The sequence below is a fragment of the Pygocentrus nattereri genome, chromosome 14 (genome assembly GCF_015220715.1).
Source record: "Pygocentrus nattereri isolate fPygNat1 chromosome 14, fPygNat1.pri, whole genome shotgun sequence".
Classification (NCBI taxonomy): domain Eukaryota; kingdom Metazoa; phylum Chordata; class Actinopteri; order Characiformes; family Serrasalmidae; genus Pygocentrus; species Pygocentrus nattereri.
The window spans coordinates 41,013,274-41,027,110 of record NC_051224.1 but is presented as its reverse complement, the minus strand read 5'-3'; the positions used below and the strand labels follow the sequence as shown (position 1 = coordinate 41,027,110).

General features: G+C 44.1%; 1 protein-coding gene across 1 annotated transcript in view; it reads right to left on the bottom strand.

Moving 5' to 3' along the window:
* xylt1 (xylosyltransferase I) overlaps positions 1-13,837 on the bottom strand; it is a 105,623-nt gene that overhangs the window by 19,736 nt on the left and 72,050 nt on the right. Inside the window, exons 5-7 of the mRNA XM_037545037.1 lie at positions 13,510-13,590; positions 6,142-6,358; positions 5,063-5,239 (exon numbers count right to left, since the gene is read on the bottom strand). Of these exons, the coding sequence (XP_037400934.1) occupies positions 5,063-5,239; positions 6,142-6,358; positions 13,510-13,590 (475 nt within the window). The remainder of the gene's footprint in view (positions 1-5,062; positions 5,240-6,141; positions 6,359-13,509; positions 13,591-13,837) is intronic.

Genomic DNA, 13,837 nt, shown 5'->3' with positions numbered 1-13,837 from the left:
TCAAAGCAGCGACGGAGTGGGATCGAGGGGGGAGGGAGGGAGAAAAGGAGTGAGAGAGAGAGAGAAATAATAAGGTGATTTAGAGCGGCGTGTCCAGGAAGTTCTTTCAGCATTCTCTCTTTCGAGGCTCCAGGCTGAGAGCGGCTTGTCAACAAACTGAAACTGCCACAACGCATTTCAAGCCTCCGTCGCTCGGCCCTTTGTCTACGTTCTTTCGCGGGCCGCTGCGATAAAACGAGCATTGTCACAGGGTAATTACTCAATACCCCGCGACTGCGCCCAGGCCTTCGGTCTTAATGGCCTACGAACGCTCTCAGGACCCTCCCCCCACTTCTTTCTCTCCTTCTCGCTCTCTTTCCCAGCATAGACTTCAAATGGTTAACCCCGAGAAGTCTAGACCTTCTTGTGTTTTAGGACAACTTGCAATATTTCTGTTGGTTTGTACAGCAAAAACTGCCATACGCTGCATTCAACTCAATTTCTGCACATCTACAGATGGCAGCACATTTTTCAAAGGTACATGACCCAAATCTGTCACTAAAAGGGGAATTCCACCCGTTTTTTAAAGATTTTCTCCATAATTCAACCTTTAAGATGTAAGCAGTGTCATTCAGAGTGGTTTGGTGTGAAACGCTGCATTTTAGAGTGACCCACAGTGGTGGTGATGGGAACCAGACGTCCCTCTAAAAGCTCCTACAGAAAGTTCCTACATGAACTGGTTCTGAATTCACTGCCTGATGACTGAGACGCTGTTTTATGAGAGTTTAGAGAACTTCAACTCCATTCATGGTGGAGGGAGACATGCAGGGCGCTGTGCAGCAAAAAATAGTCCCCAAAGAAAACTCATTATTCCAGATTTTCCACTATTTTCCATCATCAACATTCCATATAAGCTCAGAAGACTCGTGTAGGTTCTCTGGTGGTTCTGGATGGTAAATAAAGTGTCTATATCTGTGTTGTAGTCATGGTGACGTCTGGTTCCCATCACCACCACTGTAAAGACGTCTGAATCTCTCTGTTTATGTCTCACACTCTGAGCTATGAAAAACTGGTGCTTTTGCCCTTTAATGTGAATGAGCCTGCATCCTGAAATTACCCATATGAGCACATCCTGACCAATAACCTCACACTAGGACCACATGTGAAAGTGGCTCAGGTCTGATTTGAAAAGATCAGAATCAGATTTGTGCCACTTCAGCCAGCTAACTGTCATAAACATGACTCTTCAGTCTGAATGCAGCCATAAATCATTTTAGATGGTCAGTTTCTGACCTCTCTATTCCTTACAGTTAAACAACTTGCTTTTGTTGCAGCACCTTTCAGAGAGTTTCCAGCTGCTGAAGCTGCTGCAGCGGGTTTGGAAAGAAGTGATGAAGATAACGGAGCGTTTAGATATGAAACACATGAGGATCCTGTTCTATGAAGAGACTTTAGAGGAGAGCTTGAGAGGAGATGAACACAGTGAGACCCCAAAGAGTCGTCTGCCCCCCCTAAAACAGGAGATTTTGATTTGTTATTTTGAATGTCATTCCTGTTAAAGTAGGCGGGTCTATCAAAGCTGATGACCTGCACTTTCCACTGGATTCAATGAGCTGTTGGTGAGAAACTAAGTGGCTTCTAAGGGTTGAGTGCAGTCTGTTTGGTGCAGGGAGTGAATCTGAGTTGTATTTAGGAATGCTTAAAAAGTGGTGGTTATTCTGAAGGGCTGGGTTTTCCTCTTTTCATGTCTTATTATGAGCAACTCATCCTCCACAGCTCACACACACACACGCACGCACGCACGCGCGCGCACGCACGCACGCACGCACGCACGCACGCACGCACGCACGCACACACACACACACACACACACGCACACACGCACACACACACGCACACACATTCAGAAAAGGAAACACTAATTACGCGTGCAGCTCGAGGCTCCAGCCCAAATACCTCAGCATGTTATTTCCCTTTGGTCTAATGTGATTCTGACTTTAATCACTGAGAACCGCAGCGTCCCTGCAAACTTCATTTAGGACTTGTCAGTCCTCACGTTGTGCAGCGAAGCCACGTCCCTGCCGGCCTCTACAGGACCACAGTGTGTTTAGTGGGGGGGCTTACAGTTATGATGTCATGGGCTGGAGCACAGACTCACTGTACCAGGGTTAGGACTGCTGAGAGAGAGAGAGAGAGAGAGAGAGAGAGAGACAGAGAGACGGGGGGAGAGGTGGGAGAGACAGAGAGAGAGAGAGAGAGAGAGAGAGAGACAGAGACAGAGAGAGAGAGACAGACAGAGAAGGGGAGAGGGGGAGAGAGAGAGAGAGACAGAGAGAGAGAGAGAGAGAGAGAGAGACAGAGAGAGAGAGAGAGACAGATAGAGCGAGAGAGAGGGAGAGAGACAGAGAGGGGGAGAGAGAGGGAGGGGGGGGGGGGGAGAGAGGGAGAGAGAGAGAGACAGAGAAGGGAGAGACAGAAAGAGAGAGAGAGACAGAAAGAGAGAGAGAGAGCGAGTCAGGTCTGTGTGCTGTGCTGGTGGAGAGCGTGGCGAGTGGCCCAGTGTAACTGTGCTAACTTGCAGTTCTATTCTGAGGACGGCAGCGGAGGATGGAAACAGGGGCCACAGCCAGCTATTACAGGGCAGGGCTGTGGGAAATGACCGGGTCTGGAGCTCCAGCACAGATTCTCCAGCACTGCAGAGATGCTCACGGGCTGATTCAGGAGTCCAAATCGAGCCTCGAGTCTTCATTAGTCTTCAGTAATTTCATTCAGTCTGATTATCAGCTGCAAGCTTTACATCATACACAAGTAAACGCACTAAACACCTGATAAAAAACCGGCCTTAAATAACTCTCAGTGCAGAAGAGCCCCCAGTCTGACCGACAGGACTGACGTGCTACTCGGGTACAACGATAATAAAGTACATCATATTTAAATATGACTGAAGTATTTTAAAATGATGATGTTTCTGTTCCACATCTGAACAAACACACTCCACCTGTTCATCTTTTAGAGGGTCACAGATCACAGGTGGTGCAAAAGAAGGAAAGATCAGAGGCTCTGTGATGTAAACCGACTCTAAGTGTTCTACAGTGACTGTATGTATTAATGTGTTAAGGAGTCTGGGTGCTGTAGCGCCACACCGCTATTGGAAACCTTTCGATGAAAGGCCGCCTTAGCGATTGATCTGGGCCGGCCCCGTCCGTTTGGCCACAGTTAATTACAGATTGCCATGCGAGCGGCTAAGTTAGTGCAGCTTCTCTTTAAGTCTCATTGGATTTCTAATCAGAGCTCAGACCGGCTCAACCGGCGAACCTGTCTCACGCCATTAGCTGTTTGCTAGGGGAGAATTAAGCAGCAGTGAAAGGCCCACTGTCACGCCTACTGGCCGTTCCTCCAGCCAGAGATCAGCTTCTCCGGAGTATCGAGAGGCTGACTTCTCCCAACACACACAAGGTGTGCCTACAATCCTCTCATCAGCACCCTTTATGACCCGGACTCTCGCGCTGCCTCCTTGCGAGGTATTGCCTACCTTCAATGTGTTTTGGTCATTCCTGTTTTTCCTGGACTCTTTGCCTGTTAATTCTGTTTTTGATCTTGGGGCTTTGTTTATTAAAAGACACCCTGCATGTGCATCTGGCAACCCTGTCTGAGTGTTACACACAGGGCTAAACGTGGAGCAGTACAGGTCCGCTGCAGGCGTGGGCTCACGGCATTACAACTATGAAAGGGTCAAGTGAGTTTAGCTAAAGAAGCTCATCCGCTGGACCCATCCGCTCTGGGCTGGGCGGTTCCGATTGTGCTCTGCACGGCTCACTCAGTTCATGAAGGCTTTAACTTTCATACCTCTGTTGTTTCATTTTGCTGCACATTCGATTGCTATTTAATTCACATGTCCGTGACAAATAAGGTTTTCATATCTGCATATATGTCATATGTTATAATAATTCCTCATTTTGATGGTTCTCCTGAGGTCAGAACACCTGACATGGTAAACAGAACCGTTCCAACTGTGACTCAAACATCACGCTAAATCTGTGGCCTTGGCACTGAACCATGAAGGTCGCTTGGGGTCGTCTTTAAGATGCAATACTCTTTTGTTAAACCATATCAAAATAAAAGTCCTTTGCTTTTGGCTGTGCCACCTGACATCTGAAGTGAGAGCTGAGCTCTTTTAAAGTTGCCTTATTTTGCAACTTGTTTTTTTTAATAAATTTACAAACATATAATCATGCCGAACTGTTTTATTTAGAAACGACCCCTCCTGGTTCGTTGCAGTTCTGCACAGGGCTGCACAAAAAAAAATCACATTTTTATTGCTAAGGCGATATGAGTTTAGACGATGAGGGCTGCTACTGTTACAACAAACGTGCATCACCATACGGAGCTTTTTAAGGAATTAAATTCATATTTATTCGTTTTTTTTGTGAGTTTATGTACCAAACACAGTAAGAAAGTCTGTATTTCCAGCACATCTTCACCGTGATGTCCAACATTTTAGGTCCATACTGTGCAGCTCTACTTATTTTTAGCCTTTAGTATTTCAATTAGATTTCATGAAAAAGGCAAAATAGCAAAACGCATGCATAAAACTTTTCGTATTCATTTTGAATATTTGAATGTTCAATAGATAAAACGGTGCACAGAAAAACGGATCTAGACAAATATAGCTGGAGTTTGGTTTAGCTTAGCTTTCACAATGAGGCAGATTTACAGTCTCAGAAATAAAGGTTCTAGACTGTCACTGGGTCACTGGGGTGGTTCCCTCAAGGCTCCATCTCAGTGCCTTCAGTCAGGGAACATAACTGAACCACTGAGATGATCTGTTCTAATCTGGACTGACTCCACACACCCCGCCTCGCCTCGCCTCCAGGCTTTTACTCTACTGCCCTGATTTAAAACATTCGGTAATGAAAAGGAACAAATACCAACTTTTCACCTGGAGGACCTGATTTAAGCTCCACAATCAGACCTTAGAACCACTGCTGGAGCTTTGAGGAACATTTACACTGTTTGTACCTCGATGAAGGAGAAATGTACCTGAACAGAACCTTCATTTAACAGTGTGGGTTGAGTCTCTTACCTGGAAGCGCGGCAGGTCAGAGGGTTTGAAGTCGTTTGGAGAGCAGCCGCACCAGTCCACGATGTGCTTATACTGGCACTTACAGCCCAGCTTTCTGTTCCAGTTAGTGATGCGCAGGTTATTGTCCACCATGCTCTCACAGTGGGGACTGTTCTCCAACACGGTGTGGAAGAAAGACTGCAGAGAGAACGAGGGAGGGAGAGAGGGAGAAGTGATGACATCTGATAAAATGAAGACGGATGTCTTATAGAGCGGCCTTATCAGGAGGTCTGCTCTGTTAAACGTCCACATCAGAGGCACAAAAAGAGAGAATGAAGACGAGTCCGTCTTTCTCACAGCAGCGAATAAGTCTCCCAGGACAGGATGAAGAACCGCACCTCTGTCTCAACACAATCCAAACACCTCTCTAATTAAACCGGACGCAGCGTCTCAAGCAGTAAACAAGACCCGGGGGGGATTCTAATTTTGCTGCTTTGCTTTCTCACGCCTTCCTGTTCTTTAATCATCTGATTCTTACAATAAAAATAAAACGCTAAACCGAACTTGAATAAGAGCCTAAAGAAGTGTGTAGTGTAACCGACACTTTCACACAATCACAGTTTTCCCCTGTACCTCAAATGTGGTCAGCAGAGAAATTTGCTTCTTTGGTTGAGACCTGGAGCCCAGAGCCTAATGCAGCTGTATGTAAGGGAAGCTTATGGGAAGTGCTGATTAGCATCATGTGCATTTGTTAAGTAATCTAATAGACTTAAAGCCCCCCTGGGATGTATGTTAATCTTGCTCTAGTGGGCCACAATAGACACTCACCATGCACTTTATAAGGAACACCTGCACACCTACTCACTTATGCAATCACCTAATCAGCCAATCACATGGCAGCAGTGCAGCTTTCAGCTAATGTTCACTTCAACCATCAGAAAAGTGTGATCTCAGTGATTGTTGGTGACAGACGGGCTGGTTTGAGTGCTTTTATGGCTACGTTCGCATTACCAGGTTGAAGGGGCAAGAATCCGATCTCTGGACTCATCAGAAGGCGGGACAATCAGAGGAGCTGCCTGAGCTGAAATGGAGCGACTCACCTCGGCCGGCAGCAGCGTGTAGGCGTAGAAGCGCTTCATGCTGGTCACCAGGTCGTCCTCCGAGTTGATGACGTACTCCACGAACGCGCGATTCAGCAGGAACCAGTCGGAGCCGCCGTCCACCGAGATCCCCTCCGGAATCTTCCTGTCCCCCAGACGCCACATGTGTGTGTCGCACTCGAAGAACAGCCGGTCCAGGCCCTGCTTTCGGATGAAGCTGCAGAGAACATTCAGTAATCACAGTCAGGGGCTACAGCAGGGGTCTTTAATTAAAACTCAATAAGGTCCAGTTAGAGAGAATTTCCTCAAGTGAGGGTCCAGAACCTGTTAACGTCTAACCTGCCTCATGACTCAGCGCCGTATACTGTTTACTGAAGGAGCCGAGTAGGAAAATCAGCATCTCATACAGTCGACAGCTGAACATCAGATCAAATAAAGTCCAGTTCGGTCAGATTTCACCAACATTTACTGAACATCAGATCAAATAAAGTCCAGTTCGGTCAGATTTCACCAACATTTACTGAACATCAGATCAAATAAAGTCCAGTTCGGTCAGATTTCACCAACATTTACTGAACATCAGATCAAATAAAGTCCAGTTCGGTCAGATTTCACCAACATTTACTGAACATCAGATCAAATAAAGTCCAGTTCGGTCAGATTTCACCAACATTTACTGAACAGCAGATCAAATAAAGTCCAGTTCGGTCAGATTTCACCAACATTTACTGAACATCAGATCAAATAAAGTCCAGTTCGGTCAGATTTCACCAACATTTACTGAACATCAGATCAAATAAAGTCCAGTTCGGTCAGATTTCACCAACATTTACTGAACATCAGATCAAATAAAGTCCAGTTCGGTCAGATTTCACCAACATTTACTGAACGTCAGATCAAATAAAGTCCAGTTCGGTCAGATTTCAACAACATTTACTGAACATCAGATCAAATAAAGTCCAGTTCGGTCAGATTTCAACAACATTTACTGAACATCAGATCAAATAAAGTCCAGTTCGGTCAGATTTCAACAACATTTACTGAACATCAGATCAAATAAAGTCCAGTTCGGTCAGATTTCACCAACATTTACTGAATATCAGATCAAATAAAGTCCAGTTCGGTCAGATTTCACCAACATTTACTGAACATCAGATCAAATAAAGTCCAGTTCGGTCAGATTTCAACAACATTTACTGAACATCAGATCAAATAAAGTCCAGTTCGGTCAGATTTCACCAACATTTACTGAACATCAGATCAAATAAAGTCCAGTTCGGTCAGATTTCACCAACATTTACTGAACATCAGATCAAATAAAGTCCAGTTCGGTCAGATTTCACCAACATTTACTGAACATCAGATCAAATAAAGTCCAGTTCGGTCAGATTTCACCAACATTTACTGAACATCGGATCAAATAAAGTCCAGTTCGGTCAGATTTCAACAACATTTACTGAACATTAGATCAAATAAAGTCCAGTTCGGTCAGATTTCACCAACATTTACTGAACATCGGATCAAATAAAGTCCAGTTCGGTCAGATTTCAACAACATTTACTGAACATTAGATCAAATAAAGTCCAGTTCGGTCAGATTTCACCAACATTTACTGAACATCGGATCAAATAAAGTCCAGTTCGGTCAGATTTCAACAACATTTACTGAACATCTGATCAAATAAAGTCCAGTTCGGTCGGATTTCACCAACATTTACTGAACATCAGATCAAATAAAGTCCAGTTCGGTCGGATTTCACCAACATTTACTGAACATCAGATCAAATAAAGTCCAGTTCGGTCAGATTTCACCAACATTTACTGAACATCAGATCAAATAAAGTCCAGTTCGGTCAGATTTCAACAACATTTACTGAACATCAGATCAAATAAAGTCCAGTTCGGTCAGATTTCAACATCATTTACTGAACATCAGATCAAATAAAGTCCAGTTCGGTCAGATTTCAACACCATTTACTGAACATCAGATCAAATAAAGTCCAGTTCGGTCGGATTTCACCAACATTTACTGAACATCAGATCAAATAAAGTCCAGTTCGGTCAGATTTCACCAACATTTACTGAACATCAGATCAAATAAAGTCCAGTTCGGTCAGATTTCAACAACATTTACTGAACATCAGATCAAATAAAGTCCAGTTCGGTCAGATTTCAACATCATTTACTGAACATCAGATCAAATAAAGTCCAGTTCGGTCAGATTTCAACACCATTTACTGAACATCAGATCAAATAAAGTCCAGTTCGGTCAGATTTCACCAACATTTACTGAACATCAGATCAAATAAAGATCCCCTGTGTGGCGTCACTCAGTCGAGTCTCAGAGCTCATCGTAATGCTCAGATCTGATTGACTGAGTAGCGTCACGTGTGATAAGATAGAAATGATACGCCGATTAAAACAGGGCCACCCCATCAAAATGAAATAATTCTCCATAGTTTATCGGTTACGGGTTCAGGTCCACATAGCACAGCGTCTGGGTCTGGACTCGGACCGCAGTCCGCCTGTTAGTGACCTCTAGTCTACAGTGTCTCTCCAGGAGTCTGTAGAGTCCAGCGTTTCTCCTGAAATGAAGGTGTTAATAGTGACTTTGCACTGCAGTAACAGCTTCTACTCTTCTGGGCTTTACACTAGATGTTGGTTCATTGCTGTGAGGATTTGATTGAGCACTAGAGAGGTCAGGCAGAGGTGTTAGATGGTCAGTTCAGGATCACTCCAACTCATCCCAACGGTATTGAACTGTACAAGCGGATAAGGGTCACTATTTAGCTAGTGCCGTGTTCAAATGAAGCTCGTAACTTGAAACTCAACTGGGAATTCCTACTTGGACGGTCGGGATGGTTTTCTCTGAGCTCAGTGCGTGACATCAAGTCAGCATGGCTGCTCACACTGTCAGCAGTAATAAACACGCAGACACAGACGTGGGCTAAACTACGAAGTTCACTGTATTGAGAACATTCTGACCACTGAATTCATCACTTATATCACCAACTTGTCTAACAGCACTTGCTTTTATGGAGGCATCACTTTCTTTTCCCTGCTTTGTAGCTCAAAAGATGCGGTTCCGAGCTCCGACTTTCCAACTCCGAGCCAAGACGAGCACAACATAATCTCTGCCAGTGGGATTCCTATAGCATTCTAGCGCTAAGCTAATGACTATTCACATAAACATCTTCTGGCTGTTGTAGATTAAACATAGACATTTGAAGTTTGTAAACATTTGTGTTGGGTTTTATCTGAAGCTTTTAACAGACGCTATCATATATCTGAGCCTGAGCGTATCAGTGTTACTCTGAGCTGCCGCCACTGTTTTACATTCCTAACAAGTAACCGAAACGATGTGCACATCCTGCAAGTCAAATCATCCTAAATCTAGCCAATATTTCAGATTTCTAAGATTATTTAAGAATATTACAAGATATTTTGACTTATTTCTACATGTTTTCTATTCTAGATGATGGATAATGTCACTTTATCGAATGGAATTATAACACCATGCTGCCGCTTTAAGAAATGATTTAAACAAGATCAATTATCTTCCAATATACTGTAACTTCACTTGGTGGAACAACATAAAAATGTTTTAACAACATAAAAAAGGACTTTATGGCACATACTGCAGCCTAAAAACTGCAGTCACAGCAGATTTAAACAAAAATAAAAGTGTAGTTTCTTCTTTATGTTGTAGTTTTTGTTTATTATGTTCATTCCAAAGCCGGATGTGTCTCAAATTTGACTTCCGGCTGGGAATTTTCATTTTGGCGTCGTGGCAACTCTAGCTTCCATGATGCTAAGTCGTGAAGGTTATAAGATGGTTATAACCTGGCTTGATGGCTTGTTATGTCCGCTCACATAGCTGTAAGACAACTCGCGGCTTTTTAATGGAAACAAATCTTTCTTAACTTCACAAAATGATGTGATTTTCATCATAAATGATTTATCCCTGCTACACACAGTTACGTCTGCTTCTCCCACACTGCACTGCTCCGTGCTGGTGCAGTTCTGAGCACAGTGCGGAGGGAGTATCTGACACGCTGATTCTAAGATGCTCGCGCACTTAAGGCTGCCGCTCTTTAAAAGCCGCTGAGCTGAAGAGCTTGCGGGGACGGAGATGATGCCCATATCTGATACTGACATGTAATGTGTGGAGAGAAATGAGAACAAAGGGGGCTCGTTAAAAATAGCAAGCAAGAGGCTCCGTCACAACTCTGTCAAGTCTTATTACGCTCATCCACAGGTCACGCAAGCACGAATAGACCTGAAATAGAGAGTTACTGATACAGGGGATTACTGGGCCTTCAGAGGGGCCGAGTCTGGACCTGCTGTAAAAGAACAGCGGCCTTATCTCTCGCTCAGGGGAGTTTTACTTCATCACTGTCATGTAAAGCAGGATGTAACTGTATATATACTGTACAGATGGAAGGATCAATCGGTCGTGTATCCATATTGGTTCATTTCCAAGCCAAAAATGCGATCAGCAAAGCTGGTCAGTGACGTAAAACAGACGAGCCGTATTTGGTCGAGACGAGCCGGTTGGTTACAGTGGTGCTGTGAGACCGTCTCATTTCGGTTCAGCCCTCGCGGGTCTACGCAGCCTTGGAAAAACAGTTCGTACACCGTGTCCTCTGAAGGATGCAGGGACACAGCTCGAGTTGGAAAGTGACGGACTGTGATGCTGCGTAAATGTTAAAACCAGAACCTGCTCTGTTTCAACCAATCAGAGCTCGGTTGTCATGGTTGCAGCCCAAACGAATGTGCAGCTAATCTTGCTTGTAGATCATGGCAGACGAGAGCTGAAAGGCTGTGAATGACGATGAGTGAAGACGAACAGGCCTTAACTTCGATCGGCATTAGCATCAGCCAATCGTGCTGAAATCGATCGATCGGTGATCGGTATTGGCCCCAAAATACACTGATCAGTCCATCTCTAATATACTGTATACAGAACAATGTAACTGTATCACACTGATCACACATCACACCTACAATTACAACTGGACAATTGTGATTGGCTGAGCCACGCTCAAAGCCAATATACGCACGTATAGCCTATATTAAAGGGCCCATATCCTACGTTTTTATTATATTTTATTTTTCCCCTTTTTCACCATTTTCAAAGCTCTCTTTATTCCTTTGAATTAAACAGTTACTCTGCTGAAACGGCTGTGGGATGAACAGGTGGATATACACTATATTTCCAAAAGTGTTCACTCCCCCATCCAAATCATTAAATCCAGGTGTTCCAGTCACTTCCATGGCCACAGGTGTGTAAAGCCGAGCCCCTCGGCCTGCAGACTGCTTCTACAGACATTAGTGAAAGAATGGGTCGCTCTCAGGAGCTCAGTGAATTCCAGCGTGGTACCGTGATCGGACTCCACCTGTGCAGCAAGTCCAGTCGTGAAATTTCCTCACTACTAAATATTCCACAGTCCACTGTCAGTGGGATTATAACAAAGTGGAAGCGATTGGGAACGACAGCAACTCAGCCACGAAGTGGTCGGCCACGTAAAATGACAGAGCGGTCAGCGGATGCTGAGGGGCATAGTGCGCAGAGGTCACCGACTTTCTGCAGAGTCAATCACTACAGACCTCCAAACTTCATGTGGGCTTCAGATCAGCTCAAGAACAGCGTAGAGAGCTTCATGGAATGGGTTTCCATGGCCGAGCAGCTGCATCCAAGCCTTACATCATCAAGTGCAGTGCAAAGCTTCAGCACCAAGAGATTTTGTACAAAATCATGTGCTTCAGGAAGAACGGTCAAAAATTCCCATAAACACTCCTAACCCTTGTGGAAAGCCTTCCCAGAAGAGCTGAAGCTGTTATAGCTGCAAAGGGTGGGCCAACATCATATTAAACCCTATGGATGGGATGTCACTCAGATTCATAAGTGTGTGAAGTCAGACAACCGAACACCTTTGGAAATATAATGTACATTAATGTGTGACATCACAAAAACAATGAATTAAAAAACAGCAGCTTAGTTTTTCTCATGTGAAGTGTGAGGAGTGGTGAGCGAGTTGTATGTTTTGAAATATTAATAAAGTTTACGTCCTCCATTACTGCACAAAACAGGAGGCTACATGCAGCTGTTTATTTAAATGAGCCCTTTAATGCAGCTATTCATTTAAACGAGCCCTTTAATGCAGCTGTTCATTTAAACGGGCCCTTTAATGCAGCTGTTCATTTAAACGAGCCCTTCAATGCAGCTGTTCATTTAAACGAGCCCTTCAATGCAACTGTTCATTTAAACGAGCCCTTTAATGCAGCTGTTCATTTAAACGAGCCCTTTAATGCAGCTGTTCATTTAAACGAGCCCTTTAATGCAACTGTTCATTTAAACGAGCCCTTTAATGCAGCTGTTCATTTAAACGAGCCCTTTAATGCAGCTGTTCATTTAAACGAGCCCTTTAATGCAGCTGTTCATTTAAACGAGCCCTTTAATGCAGCTGTTCATTTAAACGGGCCCTTTAATGCAGCTGTTCATTTAAATGAGCCCTTTAATGCAGCTGTTCATTTAAACGGGCCCTTTAATGCAGCTGTTCATTTAAACGGGCCCTTTAATGCAGCTGTTCATTTAAACGGGCCCTTTAATGCAGCTGTTCATTTAAATGAGCCCTTTAATGCAGCTGTTCATTTAAACGAGCCCTTTAATGCAGCTGTTCATTTAAACGGGCCCTTTAATGCAGCTGTTCATTTAAACGGGCCCTTTAATGCAGCTGTTCATTTAAACGAGCCCTTTAATGCAGCTGTTCATTTAAACGAGCCCTTTAATGCAGCTGTTCATTTAAACGAGCCCTTTAATGCAGCTGTTCATTTAAACGAGCCCTTTAATGCAGCTGTTCATTTAAACGGGCCCTTTAATGCAGCTGTTCATTTAAACGGGCCCTTTAATGCAGCTGTTCATTTAAACGAGCCCTTTAATGCAGCTGTTCATTTAAACGAGCCCTTTAATGCAGCTGTTCATTTAAACGGGCCCTTTAATGCAGCTGTTCATTTAAACGGGCCCTTTAATGCAGCTGTTCATTTAAACGGGCCCTATAATGCAGCTGTTCATTTAAACGGGCCCTTTAATGGAGCTATTCATTTAAACGAGCCCTTTAATGCAGCTGTTCATTTAAACGAGCCCTTTAATGCAGCTGTTCATTTAAACGAGCCCTTTAATGCAGCTGTTCATTTAAACGAGCCCTTTAATGCAGCTGTTCATTTAAACGGGCCCTTTAATGCAGCTGTTCATTTAAACGGGCCCTTTAATGCAGCTGTTCATTTAAACGGGCCCTATAATGCAGCTGAATGGACTGTAACGCTTCACTTTACAGGGCAGAAGGACAGTAACAGTGTCCGTGCTCACCGTGCGTTGTCCCTCCCGTGAGACTTGATGAAGTTCATGTCGCGGTACTTTGACAGAAAGGCCACCAGCTGATCGTTCGTCCTGAGAAACACAGAGACAGAAATGATTAGTATTTTCTGATCATGATCATTTATAGACAGTTAAACTGTATTAGGCTTTGGCAGAGCTGCACTCCATCACTCACTCCCATACAGCTGAAATGAGTTAACGTTAAACAGAACAGTGAGACAGAACGAGAGAGAGAGAGAGACAGAACGAGAGAGAGAGAGAGAGAGAGAGAGAGAGAGAGAGAGAGAGAGAGAGAGAGAGAGAGAGAGCGAGAGAGAGA